We start from the raw sequence: 16,253 nt of genomic DNA on the forward strand, positions 1-16,253 counted from the left end.
CCTCTACTCAAAGACATCGCTTCATATTTCTGACTTATAAAACCTTTGTCACATAATGTTTGCATTCACTTGAGCACATGAAAACCCATATGCTCTGATATAGTGGGACTTTACGCAAATTGGCTACCGCGTTGCCTACTTTACAACAGTAACTACACTTCAAGAATACTTTGGCTGTAATGCGCTTTGGGATGTTCTGAGGTTGTGAACGGCACTATATAAATGCAAGTCTTTCTTTCTTTATAGGGGAAACGATTGACAATCTGCGATGGAAAGCCAATTGTTGGTCACATCTAACTATTCAGTAATTAATTGCCCAATCTAACCTTCTTGTAAAACTATCTGTATGTTTGCCACAGTACTGAGAAAAACACTTTTAAGTGATGAGACATCATTTCATGCACTGTGAAGAATTTTACAATTGTAAACAATTTTACAACACCAAGTTATAGTCCAGCAATTTTATTTTAAATTCACAAGCTTTCGGAGGCTACCTCCTTCCTCAGGTGAACGTTCACCTGAGGAAGGAGGTAGCCTCCGAAAGCTTGTGAATTTAAAATAAAATTGCTGGACTATAACTTGGTGTTGTAAAATTGTTTACAATTGTCAACCCCAGTCCATCACCGGCATCTCCACATCAAGAATTTTACACTAACAGAAGCATTCAATCGCAGCTGATATATGTACAAGCAGACACGCTGGCAGCTCTCACAGCTTTATAAATAGCTGCTGATATTATCCAAAATGTGACCCATGCTCCAACAAAACTCACCCTTTCTGAAGCTGAAACATCGCTTAATTTTCCTGTAGGTAGTTTTTGGGAGGAAAGTAGGGTATGTCAAAGCACTCGTTGTGCAGAATATGATATTCTTATTCTCAGGCATTACAAAGTATTGAATTTAGTCTGCGTTGCATACGTTGTCCACATGGGCTATTCTTCAAACTGGAACAGCCACTGATTATTATCAAGCTCAAAGGGCATAAAAAAATGAAAAAATGATAGTTCACAAGCAATTGGACATCAAAGATGAGCATGAAAATCCCATCAACGTGCTCGTGTAGTAGCAGACATCTTCGAGAAGTGACGACTTAAAAGCCCTCTGTGAGAAATAGCTCTAGCTCTGCAGTCTATCTGCATTACTTGCTGCCTCTAGCCGTGAAACTGAGGCAGAAAATATTCGGTCAAAAGGAGAACTGACTTTCACTTGACTTGCAGCTGCAGTCACATGCGGTAGCTTTCCAGCAGGCAATTAATGATCTCTTTGGCATGCATAGGTACTGCCAATCCACTAACCCTTAAAAGAGAGAGAGAGAGAGAGAGAGTGCACTCTTGTTTTCATCCCCCTGACTGCCTCCTTTTCTTTTATGTTGGTCCTGCAGTCTTCCTGCTCTGCAGCCATTAGTCAAAAACACAGACTTTTTATATCATTAGAATCTAATCAGGGGGAGAATCTTGTGAGCAAACATGCATGAAAACAATCGTAAGGTCTTTTCTTTCTCCCTCATTACCTTATTTCTTTGGACTGACATTAACTGGCCAGTGTAAGGCCTCCCCCCTTCCCGAGCTCCCAGTCAGCAAACAATAATGTAATCATGTGTAGGTAAATGATTAATAGACAGGTATGGTCTGTATCTGGAGCTGGCATTCTGTGTATGTTAAGGAGAGAAGCGTTGGCAGTAATTGCTGAGAGTAGGGCCAGTGTTTTCTCAGCTCCTTTGTGAAGGTGAGGGGCACTGCCTGGTACTCACTGGCTAGAAACAGATGGTCTGATGCTACATGGCTGATCGACACGTCAAGTCGATTCCTTATCACTTCATTTTCTCAAACATTGCTGACATACTTGAGGCATCAGTTTATGATTTTTTTTTTTGTTACCCCGAGTTTGGGCCTAATGCCCTCAATCACTCTCTGCTCACAATATTTGAAATAGCACACATCACAGAAACAAAGGGGTAGAGTTTCCACTTTGGGCACAATTGGCATTTGGGGAAAATTGTGCCCAGAAATTGCGCCAGCGGAGTTGCAGCCTGAGATTCTGCTAAAATGCATTAACAGAATCACAAACATAAAATCTTCCATGAATCAGCGCAATCCGGCAGCTTAAGAGAGCGTAATAGTTTATTTATTTTTTCTTTGCAATAAAAAATATTCACTGATGTGCTTAAGATGTATTTGAGAGTGGTAACCTGGTGCAGTTTTATTAATACAGCTGAAAATGGGTTTATCACAAAAAATGAGCATTTTTTTTATATAAGAGTGTCTAGTCCTCCATCTGTGAGTAACCTGATTTTAAATGTGTAGATGAAATCATAAAATTACAAAGGAATATTGATAGATTAGGTGAATGGGCAAAACTGTGGTAAATGGAATTCAATGTAGACAAATGTGAGGTCATCCACTTTGGATCAAAAAAGGATAGAACAGGGTACTTTCTAAATAGTAAAAAGTTAAAAACAGTGGATGTCCAAAGGGACCTAGGGGTTCAGGTACATAGATCATTGAAGTGTCATGAACAGGTGCAGAAAATAATCAGTAAGGCTAATGGAATGCTGGCGGATATATGGAGTTAGATCACAGATCAGCCATGATCTTATCAAATGGCGGAGCAGGCACAAGGGGCTGAATGGCCTACTCCTGTTCCTATGTTCCTAAATCACTGAAAATGACCCTTGGGGAACACCACTGTATACTTCCCTCCAGTCCAAAAAACAACAGTTCACCACTCCTCTCTGCTTTCTGTCACCTTAGCCAATTTTGTATCCACGCTGCTACTGTCCCTTTAATGCCATGGGCTTTAATTTTGCTAACAAGTCTATTAAGTGGTACTTTATCAAATGTCTTTTAAAGGTCCATATACACAACATCAACCGCACTACCCTCATCAACCCTCTCCATTACTTCATCAAAGAACTGAATCAAGTTAGTCAAACATGATTTTCCTTTAACACATCCGTGCTGACTTTCATTTATTAGCCCATACTTTTCCAAGTGCCAATTAATTTTGTCCCGGATTATTGTCTCTAAAAGTTTCCTCATCACAGACATTAGGCTGACTGGCCTGTAATTGCCGGGCTTATCCCTCTCCCCTTTTTGAACAGGGGTGTAATATTTGCATCATCATATATATCTTGCTTCGTCTGACTAAAATGTTTCGATCCACCTACTGCAAGATCAGAGACGCACACGAGGGCATATGTAAAAGATATGGGGGGTATAAACTCATCCAGGACGGTCACGCTGAATAGGCGGTGTCGCATTGGTCGCCTGTTTTACGCCTCGCTTGATATTCAGTTCTCTTCTGTTCTATTCAGTTCTAAGTGAATATTGGGCGGGTGTATCAGTATAACAGGTGGTCGATACGATACTGCCTGTTTCACCCTACCTCCCAGGACGAATTTATACCCAAGTATATCCACCTTAGATCACAAGGCAGCACTTTTGTTACCTCTTTGGATTACGTTTCCGTATGATTAAACATTGGGCAGTACGAATGCACTCCTGAACTTAAGACATAGAGAATGCATACGGGAATGAACTGCACTGCCGAATTCAAGAGAATATCTAAGGCAGATCAGAAAATTGTAACAGTCTCCATAGGGCAGAGTGCAAAGCATGTTGATTGGTTGGTTGCCAGGCAGAGCACTGGCGGTGGGTACACCGAGCAGAAGCAGGTATACGAGGGTGGATGATGGGGCTCACCCAGGGGTCCAAGCCTGGATCGTGGCCTGAACTCCTAAAGACTGCGCAAATATTTTCAGGGAATTTTGGCTTCCTCATAAAGGGGGTTGAGAGGTCACTCGTGCTTTTTTCCTGAGGAGGGGAGGGGGCTAGCACCCTCTGCCAGGGCTCCTGACTGGCTGCCCCATCATGGCAAGCTTGTGAGATGCACCTGTCATTAGTATTATAATAAGGTGATTACCCCTTGGCCCCATGACCTTTAGTGCAGTTGGTGCCAAAGGTCACCAGGGTGCAGATCCCGGCATTTACACCAGGATCAAGGGTTTTCTTGGCTCCCATATTTTTGCAACCAAATAAAAAAAAAGGATAGCCACACATCTTTTCATGAAGACAATGTTACTTTAATGGATATTCAATCCTGATTGGGAAAATTGCCAAAAATGGAAAGATTCCTAATAAGAAAAATGTGCACTGGTCAGGTCTGAGCTATCAAATACCTGATGCCTTACACTCTGTTGGCATTAGCATCCTATTACTATTAATTTACTGGCCACAACTGTGCAATGAGCATAAAACCTCCTAACATCCATCGGAAATTAATATTCAGTGACCAGTGGCATAATTACCCAGAAGAGATTCATTCAGCACAATAAAGGTAATAAAAACTGCTGTAACCGGAAAGGGGCCACTCTGCAAAGATTGTGCCTAAAGGCCACAAGAAATGAATACTTTGAATTATTTAGTCAATGTACTGTATTATAACGCAGCACGTTACAGTGTGGTAACAGGAGTATTGATGGAACAACTCAAAATATATCCCATGATCTTCAGCAGTTCTTTGTTCACTGTTGAATGACCCTATTACATTCCACTCAGAGTGCTTTTGAGTGAATAATTTAAAAACATTTATTGAATGCGATTTTTAAGAGATTCTCCCTACTGACTCAATTAAATTGAAAACATACTTCATTTTTCTCAGCATTTGTGCTGTTTCTGTAGCCTGTTACTTAGATTACTATAAACTCACTAACAGCTATGTGCCAATTGGCATCTGTAATTTGTTGGGGTTACGTTACCATCTTCAATGTAGACAAATGTGAGGTCATCAACATGGATCAAAAAAGGATAGAACAGGGTACTTTCTAAATGGTAAAAAGTTAAAAACAGTGGATGTCCAAAGGGATCTAGGCGTTCAGGTACATAGATCATTGAAGTGTCATGAACAGGTGCAGAAAATAATCAATAAGGCTAATGGAATGCTGGTCTTTATATCTAGAGGACTAGAGTACAAGGGGGCAGAAGTTATGCTGCAGCTATACAAAACCCTGGTTAGACCGCACCTGGAGTACTGTGAGCAGTTCTGGGCACCGCACCTTCGGAAGGACATATTGGCCTTGGAGGGAGTGCAGCCTAGGTTTACGAGAATGATACCCGGACTTCAACGGTTAAGTTACGAGGAGAGATTACACAAATTGGGGTTGTATTCTCTGGAGTTTCGAAGGTTAAGGGGTGATCTAATCGAAGTTTATAAGATATTAAGGGGAACGGATAGGGTGGATAGAAAGAAACTATATCCGCTGGTTGGGGATTCTAGGAGTAGGGGGCACAGTCTAAAAATTAGAGCCAGACCTTTCAGGAGCGAGATTAGAAAACATTTCTACACACAAAGGGTGGTAGAAGTTTGGAACTCTCTGCCGCAAACGGCAATTGATACTAGCTCAATCGCTAAATTTAAATCTGAGATAGATAGCTTTTTGGCAATCAAAGGTATTAAGGGATATGGGCCAAAGGCAGGTATATGGAGTTAGATCACAGATCAGCCATGATCTTATCAAATGGCGGAGCAGGCACGAGGGGCTGAATGGCCTACTCCTGTTCCTATGTTCCTATCTTCACCCGTGGATTCACTACATGCACTGCCTTTCTTTAAAAAGTGTTTGCCAATCTTTTTGTTGGAGAAAACAGAAGAGCCAGAACATTCATGTACTGTTTATATCACAAGAATGTGGTGTATAAATAGAATAATGTGTTATCACATGATTTACATCATTGATGCTGTGGTGGTTATCAAATGAAAGCAAACTTGCCGAACACTTCTTTTCTACTTTAACCTTCTTACAATTTTCTTCCTTTTCTCAAGGCAACAGTTCATATAAGTGCTGGCAGCACCGCTCCCGCTCCCCCAGTAATTCACTCCAGTGAGAGAGAGAGAGAGAGAATCTGCATTTACATAGCATCTTTCATGACATCCCAAAGTACTTTACATTTCAAAAGTACCTCATTGGCTGTGATCACTGTTCTAAGGCAATGCAGCCAATTTGCGCACAGCAAAGTCTCACAAACAGCAATGAAATAAATGCCCATATAATCGTTTTTGGTGGTGTGTTTGAGGGATAAATGTTGGCCAGGACACGGGAGAATTCGCCTGCTCTTTTCTAAATAGCGCCAATGGATCTTTTACATTTACCTAAGAGTGCAAATGGAGCCTCGGCTTAACGTCTCATCTGAAAGACGGGAACTCCACCAGTGCAGCACTCCCTCAGTCCTGCACTCAAGTGTAAACTGAGATTATGTGCTGAAGTCTCTGGAATGGGGGTTGAACCCATGACTTTGTGACTCGGGTGAGTATACTTCATATGCAAGCCTAGACAGTGGGAGCCGGCAGACCACCCGACCATGGAGAGCATCACAATTGAGCTCAATCTGATCCTTACCCACCATCCATGCGTGCACTTCCAGTTGGATAAACGTCAAGAGTGCTTGCTGATTTTTTACCTTTTGCATGAACATTGTGGCAAATTCTGGAAAAGGTCCTATCTACTAACCTGGTTGAATTCTACAAGGAGATTTAACATTTACAACTTTAGTGTTAACAACACACGGCATTAATGGTAACTGAGCACAGTCTAAAGGAATAAGGACTGATACAAAATAGATATTTAAAACCTGTCATATCAAACTCAAGACAGTGAGCATTTTTAAACCAAAGTTAGCAATTGTAATTGTAATACATGACATTTAGAAGGTCTATGCATATGTGAATGTATTATTTCCCCATCTCATGAACACAGCAGCTGATTTGAATACTTTGATGCACCCTACGTTATCAAACACAATTTGACATAATTGCACCAATTTTTGTTGTTTGTTGTTTACACATGTGAGAAATGATCTTAAAATACATGAAAATAAGTGGCCATTCCTGCCAGCGTTACACAGACTGCAAAGGTCTTACTTGGTCAAATCAAACAACAACAAAAACTTGCATTTATATAGCGCCTTTAACGTAGTAAAAGGTCCCAAGGCATTTCACAGAAGCATTATCAAACAAAATTTGACACCGAGCCACATAAGGAGATATTAGGACAGGTAACCAAAAGCTTAGTCAAAGAGGTCGGTTTTAAGGGGTGTTTTTTTTTTATTCCTTCATGGGATGTGGGCGTCGCTGGCAAGGCCAGCATTTATTGGCCATCCCTAATTGCCCTTAAGAAGGTGGTGGTGAGCCACCATCTTCAACTGCTGCAGTCCATGTGGTGAAGGTTCTCCCACAGCGCTGTTAGGAAGGGAGTTCCAGGATTTTGACCCAGTGACGATGAAGGAACGGCGATATATTGCCAAATCGGGATGGTGTGTGACTTGGAAGGGAATGTGCAGGTGGTGTTGTTCCCATGTGCCTGCTGCCCTTGATCTTCTAGATGGTAGAGGTTGCATGCTTGGGAGGTGCTGTCGAAGAAGCCTTGGCGAGTTGCTGCAGTGCATCCTGTGGATGGTACACACTGCAGCCACTGTGCGCCGGTGGTGAAGGGAGTGAATGTTTAGGGTGGTGGATGGGGTGCCAATCAAGCGGGCTGCTTTGTCCTGGATGGTGTCGAGCTTCTTGAGTATTGTTGGAGCTGCACTCATCCAGGCAAGTGGAGAGTATTCCATCACACTCCTGACTTGTGCCTTGTAGATGGTGGAAAGGCTTTGGGGAGTCAGGAGGTGAGTCACTTGCCGCAGAATACCCAGCCTCTGACTTGCTCTTGTAGTCACAGTATTTATGTGGCTGGTCCAGTTAAATGTCTGGTCAATGGTGACCCCCAGGATGTTGATATGTTGATGGTGGGGGATTCAGCGATGGTAATGCAGGTGAATGTCAAGGGGAGGTGGTTAGACTCTCTCTTGTTGGAAATGGTCATTGCCTGGCACTTGACTGGCGCGAATGTTACTTGCCACTTATCAGCCCAAGCCTGGATGTTGTCCAGATCGTGCTGCATGCGGGCACAGACTGCTTCATTATCTGAGGGGTTGCGAATGGAAGTGAACACTGTGCAATCGGCAGCGAACATCCCCATTTCTGACCTTATGATGGAGGGAAGGTCATTGATGTCTTAAAGGAGGAGAGAGAGGTTTAGCAAGGGAATTCCAGAGCTTAGGACCTACGCAGCTGAAGGCACGTCCTCCAATGGTGGAGCGATTAAAATCAGGGATGCACAAGAGGCTAGAATTGGAGGAGTGCAGAGATCTTGGAGAATTGTAGGGTTGGAAGAGGTTACATATATAGGGTGGGGCGATGCCATGGAGGGATTTGTAAACAAGGATGAGAATTTTAAAATGAAGGCGTTACTGGACCGGGTGCCAATGTAGGTCAGCGAGCACAGGAGTGATGGGTGAATGGGACTTGGTGCAAGTTAGGACAGGGGCAGCAGAGCTTTGAATGAGCTGAAGTTTAGGGAGCCACATGTAATTGGGTGCTCTGGCCTTCACTAATACTTGAAGCACCACTCTCTATGGAGGTATGTTTCGACACATGGATAATGGTTCTTAATGTTTTAGAGGAAGCCAGATGCACAGGCACAGCTAATATTCCTCATATAGACTTATGCCTAACTATTAGCACATCAACTGCGGATCCAAGTTGGAATCGTGTCAGTAGCTCCAATGTGTATCTAGCCAGTATGACTTGGAGGAACACAATGTTACTGCAATGATGGATTACTACGTTGGATGGGGTCAGTGAAGTTGACACAAATGGAGCCCCTCTGGATTCAGTGCCTCTATACCAGGATTTTCACTTCCCATTTACCCTGCAATGGTTGTAAAACTGGTAATACAAGGTTAATAGAAGACTTTACCCTGAAATAAATACTTACAGGCAAGTAGTTGAAAACACCCAGCTTACCTCCACCGAAAGGAGCCCATATCACCCTGCGAATAGTCTTCACCCAGTCTTCCATGTCATTCTGTGTACTGGCCATGAGGAGGTATGTTTCATGATTGGCAGTCATCCGATCGCGATCTCCACCTGTAAGGCACAATACGGCCGGTGACATTTCAAAGAAAACCATTGGAGTGATCTATTCGATGGTTCTCTACCCCAGTTTTGTTTTCTTATCTCTTTAGGTTTCTCTCTGCCACACATCACCTTTGGCTAACAGGGTGAGTGAATCTTTTACCAGGCACCTGCCAATGCCACTGGTAAACAGCCTGCTAATTAGTTCACAAGAGAGACCTGAGACAACTCAAACCCTGCAGTCGCAGCTAAGATGGAGGATATGTTGAGAACTTTTGGTCGAAGCACTTTTGCCACCTGCCACCCTCTGACTAATATGCTGTGTCACCGTGACATCCTGCCAACAGTGGCAAACCACATTAATTTGTCCATTTCGGAGTTAAAAGTGAGAAGTATATATTTTGACTGCAATTTTCTTTCCTCCTCTCTTGAAACTACTGACTTCTGCTGGGGTATGGTTCCCCAAGCCTTCCAGTCCTTTAACCAAGTGACTATTTTTCCATTGTGAGCCTAGACAGAGTTTTGGTGGGCTTTTGACTGTGAAGGGCATCACAGTTGAATTCAATCCTCTTCTCACCTGATGTCCATACACTTGAATTTTCCAACAGTAACAGCAATTGGAAGTAGGAAGCTGGTTGATTTTTTCACCCTCCCTAATAATGGAGCACTGACACCAGTTGCATCTCTGCCAATTACTGGTCCACTTGAGGATGATGGATAATGTTGGGCCAGTGCTTAGGTTAGTTGTTTGCATGTTTGATAGAAAACTATTGGGTGCTTGATCTGAGGTGTTGTGAAGCATGGCCCATCTCCACCCCTATCTTTCTCCATCTGTTGCTTCAATCCACCAGATATTACAAATCATACAAAGCGCTGCAGCCTGCATTCTCACCCAGCCCACATTGCCCTCACATCTTTCCTTTCTAAGTTCCATTGCTCCCCGCCATGTCCTACAAAATCGACATTCAGATTCTCCTCACCGTTAAATTGCTCTCTCTGACCCCATGAGCTCCTTCGCCTCTATATCCCTGCACGCACCTACTGCTCCTCCAACACATTATTTCTTGCTGCTTATTCCATCCATTCCACCATTGGTAGCTACTCTTTCAGCCACTGTGCAAAGCCCACCCACCCCCACCACCTCCACACCCCACCCCCACAACTCCCTTCCTCAGTATCTCCCATCCTCTTCCTCTGCTTCCAGAAACCTTCAACAGACCCTTCTCTGCACCTGTGCTTTCATTTCCTCCGAAGCCATTTGTTGTTCACTGCCCAGAAAACTGCTCTGAGACATCTCATTGCATGTAAGGGATGTTAGAGGTGGCAGTTGTTGTTACTGTGGGAGTGACAAAAGTGGGTCTCAGTGCCTCAGCCCTGCTTACCATCCAGGCCCATAGAGATTGGGGGACAACTTGGTTCATGCCCGACTACGGGCACAAAATGGTCGAGGTTTGTCCAAAATAGTGCTTCAGACGTATTTGTGTTGTTTGGGCGAGGGACGTGTGCTGCTAAATTGGTCAATTTTGCCCCTGTTTTATGCCTGAAATGCCGGCAAATTGGGGTCCAATTTCTCTCCCATTGGGGTAGATCTTGACTTTGTGCCAATAGTGTAAAACGGGTGATAGCAAGTTGGCAGCCCGTTTTACATCACTCCTGATTTTTATTTCCATTGATGTCAATCTTTGATCATTGAAGGACAATCGCAAACCTTGTCCTCTTTAAGGATCGTCCTGCTCTGCTGAACTCTTGGAAACAGTTTATTTACAGTCAGTTTCTCTTTAATATTGAAAACAATGATTGGGCTTCTTGTCTCCTAATAGAAACCTTTCCTTCATGGTCTGATTAAAAAAAACAGGAAAATGCATCCAAAATAATCAAGAAGTATATATAGAAAAATATATCCAACATAATTTACCTAAAAAGGACTGTTTCCCTTTAGGTTTGACTTCCCCATGCAACTTGCCTGTGATACCTGGACTGAGTGGCCAGAAGTAATTCTGGGCAGTACTTTCACTCAAACATCAGAAGACTTGATTGGTCTGCCTCCCTACCTCTCTCTCCTCCTTTAAGATGCTCTTTAAAACCTACCTCTTTGACCAAACTTTTGGTCACCTGTCCTAATATCTCCTTATGTGACTCCGGACGTTTTACTACGTTAAAGGCTATATAAATGCAAGCTGTTGTTGTTGTTGTCTACTAAAGCCCATCATAAGCATGCAGCATGCATGCAAACTGAGGTCCCTCTCAGAAGGCAAAAGGCAGGAGTATAGTCCTAATGGAATATATTAACAGGGGACTTTCCAGCAGGGACTGAACAGGAGCATAGAATCATAGAAAGGTTACAGCACAGAAAGAGGCCATTCGGCCCATCGAGTCCGTGCTGGCTCAATGCAAGAGCAATCCAGCTAGTCCCACTCCCCCGTCCTATTTTTTCCTTTCAAGTATTTATCCAGTTCCCTTTTGAAAGTCACAATTGAATCTGCCTCCACCACCCCATTGGGCAGTACATTCCAGATCCTAACCACTCGCTGTGTAAAAAAGTTTTTCCTCATGTCACCTTTGCTTCTTTTGCCAATCACCTTAAATCTATGTCCTCTGGTTCTTGACCTTTCCGCCAATGGGAACAGTTTCTCTCTATCTACTCTGTCTAGACCCTTCATGATTTTGAATACCTCTATCAAATCTCCTCGCAACCGTCTCTGTTCCAAGGAGAACAACCCAGCTTCTCCAGTCTATTCACGTAACTAAAGTCCCTCATCCCTGGAATCAGTCTGGTAAATCTCTTCTGCACTTTCTCTAAGGCCTTCACATCTTTCCCAAAGTGCAGTGCCAAGAACTGGTCACAATAATCCAGTTGTGAGTGAATCAGTGTTTTATAAAGGTTCATCATGACTTCCATACTTTTGTACTCTATGCCTCTATTTATAAAGCCCAGGATCCTGTAGACTTTTTTTAAACCGCTTTTTCAACCTGCCCTGCCACCTTCAACGATTTATGTACATATCCCCCCAGATCTTTCTGTTCCTTTACCCCTTTTAGAATTGTGCCCTCTAGTTTATATTGTCTCTCCTTGTTCTTCCTACCGAAATGTATCACTTTGCATTTTTCTGCATTAGATTTCATCTACGACGTGTCCGCCTATGCCACCAGCCTGTCTATATCCTCTTGAAGTCTATCACTATCCTCCTCACTGTTCACTACCCTTTCAAGTTTTGTGTCATCTGCAAATTTTGAAATTGTGCCCTGTATAGCCAAGTCCAAGTCATTAATATATATCAAGAAAAGCCATGGTCCTAGTACCGACCCCTGGGGAACACCACTGTACACCTCCCTCCAGTCCAAAAAACAACCGTTCACCACTACTCTCTACATAGAGTTGTTTTCAAAAAACAACTCTATGTAGAGAGCATATGGCACCCAATTTCCTGGTCCTCCAATCTTGCCAGCAGGACCAATACCGCCATGCGGAAAATTTACCCTGATATATTTGAGTTGACTTCTACACTCTGAATCAGTGCTAATGTAAAACATTAGACAAATTGTATGCATCAGTTTTTCAGTCGCAAGCTGTATGTCTGACGTATCGACTTGCACCAAATAGAGCACCGTCGTTAAAAGTGACAAACACAGATGTCCAAATGGCATTAATGTCGTCTTTTATTTCTTATTCTCTTTCACTTTCACATTTTCTCTCACTTATCTTCAAAGCCCACCTGGGATTTGTGAGTACTCTTTCTTGGAGATCGCTATAAAGGCAGGGTTATCACAGCATTTATAGCGGCGGTGAAAGAAATAGCATGCTTCAGCCTCCGACAGCCAATTATCAATATAAAAGTGCCTTGTATGTGCACAAGTTGGGTGTGTATCTGTGTGTATGTGTACACACATGGGGTGTGTATCTGTGTGTGGAAACATGGGGTTTGTGTCTGTGTGATAGAAATGCAAAATGAGATTATTTTATCAGGAAACATTTTACAAGAACTACAACGCCAGTCTAGACATTGTTTGCGAAAGCAGAGAAACACCAAACTCTCAGGCTTGATTAGACTGACAATTTGGTCATCTGATTTCTTCCTGCACTTACTCAAAACACTATATTTGAATTCACAGCCTTTCCCAAACCAGAAAGATTTCTTAATGCATTTAATCAAGATGGTTAATACTCGTCCTGCTTGAAATTGGGAAGACCGAAGCCATTGTCTTTGGTCTCCACTACAAACGCCGTTCCCTAGCCACCGACTCCCTTCCTCGCCCTGGTCACTGTCTGAGGCTGAACCAGACCATTCACAGCCTTGACGTCCTACTTGACCCTGAGCTGAGCATCCAAACCCATAATTCTCTCCATCACCAAGACTACCTACTTCCATCTCTGTAACATCGCCCGTCTCCACCCTTGCTTCAGCTTTGTTTTCAAATCAATCCAAATTTTAAATTTGAGGCATTGGGGGACCTGGAGCCAATGTAGGTCAGCGAGCATAGGGGTGATGGGTGAACGGGACTTAGTGCGAGTTAGGATACGGGCAGCAGAGTTTTGAATGAGTTCAAGTTTACAGGGGCTGTAAGGTAGGGGTTCAGCCAGGAGAGCATTGGAAAAGTCGAGTCTAGAGGTAACAAAGGCAGGGATGAGGGTTTCAGCAGTAGATTAGCTGAGGTTACAAAGATGTAACCTCCTCCAGCCTTACAACCCACCGAGATCTCCGCGCTACTCCAATTCTGGCCTCTTGCGCATCCCCAATTTCCATAGCTCCACCATTGGCGGCCGTGCCTTCAGCTGTCTAGGCCCTAAGCTTTGGAATTCCCTCCCCAGATCTCTCCGCCTCTCTCTCCTCCTTTAAGATGCTCCTTAAAACCTATCTCTTTGACCAAGCTTTTGATCACCTGTCCTAATATCTCATGTGGCTCGGTGTTAAATTTGGTTTGATAACGCTCCTGTGAAGCGCCTTTGGACGTTTTACTATGTTAAAGGTGCTATATAAATGAAAGTTGTTGTTGTTGTTGTTGAGATTAATTTGGGACCTTCCCTGCATCTAGCCTTTACACCTTCGCTAAAAGGAGAGAGGATTCCACTGCTGGCCTAAACAAACATGCAGAGAATAAACTTGAATCATTAGCTCGGGTAATTTTTTTAAACAGCTAAAATGGGAAAAAAAAGCTGCTGCAGGTGTCTGAGGCTGCCTATGGGTTCGCCTACTTGTATGCTGTGATATGGGGCTCACCCAGGATCTGAAACCTTGAGAACAGAGCAGTGCTGGTCGGATTTGATTTTTTAATTAGAAGATTAAGAAAACCTAGTCAGGATTTTGCAGGGATGGAAATGTCAATGTCAATGCTCCAGACTCTTGGTATAGATCCAAGATGGCTGCCCTCTTGAAGGTCAAGAACTATTTTTTTACATGTTGTAAACAAAAACTTTCTGCCTCACTCTGTAAATTATCAGTCTACAGACTAACCCAGCTCCATCCACCTCGATTTAACTGAAAGCTGCCTCATCCTTTTCTCTGAGAAAAATTGCACCGTTCTGAATGACCTGACCTTGGAAGGTATGTTTATACTTCTTTGTCTTTTGTGAAAAATGTAAACAAATAGAATTGTAGTTTGTATTTAGTTTGCTTAATAATAGAATTACTATGGCAGAAAGAATCAAGCCTATTAAAATGTATGTTGATTCATCTAGTTGATTAGATGTAGATTGTGAAGCAAAGGACACTAAGTCACAAGGAGAGATTTATGAACATAAGAAATAGGAGCAGGAGTAGGCCATACAGGTCCTCGAACCTGCTCCGCCATTCAATCAGATCATGGCTGATCTTTGACCTCAACTCCACTTTCCCGCCCGATCTCCACATCCCTTGATTCCCCTAGTGTCCAAAAATCTATGCATCTCAGCCTTGAATATACCGAACGACTCAGCATCCACATCACTCTGTGGTAGAGAATTCCAAAGATTCACAACCCTCCAAGTGAAGAAATTCCTCCTCACCTCAGTCCTAAATGGCCGACCCCATACCCTGCGACTATGCCCCCTAGTTCTAGACTCTCCAGCCAGGGGAAACAACCTCCCAGCATCTACCCTGTCAAGGTCCCTCAGAATCTTAAATGTTTCAATGAGATCACCTCTCATTCTTCTAAACTCCAGAGAGTATAGGCCCATTCTACTCAATCTCTCCTCATAGGAACTGAAGAAGGGTTGTTCTATCGGTCATCAGAGCAGCATGGCGCCGTTCCAACGTTCTGCCAGCGATTCAGGACCAACAACATTGATGCCCACTTGAAGGCACAGGCAACCCACCCAGCCATACAGATGACATCATTCCTGGGATTTGGGACTGGGCCTCTAGCCTGGGGCTACGACAGGTGGGAGTTCCACTCCATTGCAGTTACACTGGTGGAGCGGTCCCCCAGGAATTTCAGGCCTGATATGCCATAAACTCTCTTTTCTCTTTACAGATGTTGACTGACTTGCTGTGTATTTCCAGCACTTTTGTTTCTAAGGGTAAATTATTCATGCAGTGTGGAAGGACTGAGCTTGTTGGGATCAATGACCTTTGCTCTCTCCTTGTTTGCTTATGTATTGATATAATTTTATAGGTGGCTATTTTTTTAGTCTCATGACTCTCATGAGATAAATCTGCCCAGGACTTCAAGAGGCAAAAGGATTAGATGTCTGTAACTACAAAATGTTATTAGTATATCCTTCACATTGCTGCTTCCTGTCTGACAAGCAGCATTATAAATCAATACTATTGGTCTTACTACCTTTGCCACTACATTATGCATATCTTATGTTGAAGAAATCTTTTTACAAAACCTTATTATGCTGTTTACATAATTACAAAACTGTTGCTTTAAAATGCAGTAAAAGAATTTAACTTATTAAAATAAAGTTCAAAGCATTCCTACTAGACAGTGAAGATGAGATGACGATGAGGAAACCCCTGAACATACCAGAAGAGATCTTTCCACTTCAACTTTTAAGAATCTTAATTGGCATCTCTTGGATTGGATTTAAAGGATTCAAATTAAGGGGTGGAAGATCTCAATTATGACCACAATTTCCCGAGGTGCACTCCCCACTTGAACACCAGATCGTTAATTAACCCCTTAACGTTCACATTTCTGAGGAGACGTTTCACCAGCAGGAAGCAGTGGGCGACTACAATAGCCCTGGTACATTTTTTTTTTATTCGTTCACGGGATGTGGGCGTCGCTGGCAAGGCCGGCATTTATTGCCCATCCCTAATTGCCCTTGAGAAGGTGGTGGTGAGCCGCCTTCTTGAACCGCTGCAGTCCGTGTGGTGACGG

At 43.1% G+C, this 16,253-nt stretch overlaps 1 protein-coding gene across 4 annotated transcripts in view; it reads right to left on the bottom strand.

The window, feature by feature from the left end:
• Positions 1-16,253, bottom strand: part of arhgap24 (Rho GTPase activating protein 24) — a 403,142-nt gene that overhangs the window by 41,396 nt on the left and 345,493 nt on the right. For 3 of the 4 annotated variants that reach the window (XM_067990483.1, XM_067990500.1, XM_067990491.1), the window contains one exon: positions 8,841-8,963. In XM_067990483.1, coding sequence (XP_067846584.1) covers positions 8,841-8,963 — 123 coding nt within the window. Of the gene's footprint in view, positions 1-772; positions 1,176-8,840; positions 8,964-16,253 lie in introns of those variants that run through there. The other variant, XM_067990510.1, reaches the window with a different exon arrangement.

Source organism: Heptranchias perlo, chromosome 1 (genome assembly GCF_035084215.1).
Source record: "Heptranchias perlo isolate sHepPer1 chromosome 1, sHepPer1.hap1, whole genome shotgun sequence".
Lineage (NCBI taxonomy): Eukaryota > Metazoa > Chordata > Chondrichthyes > Hexanchiformes > Hexanchidae > Heptranchias > Heptranchias perlo.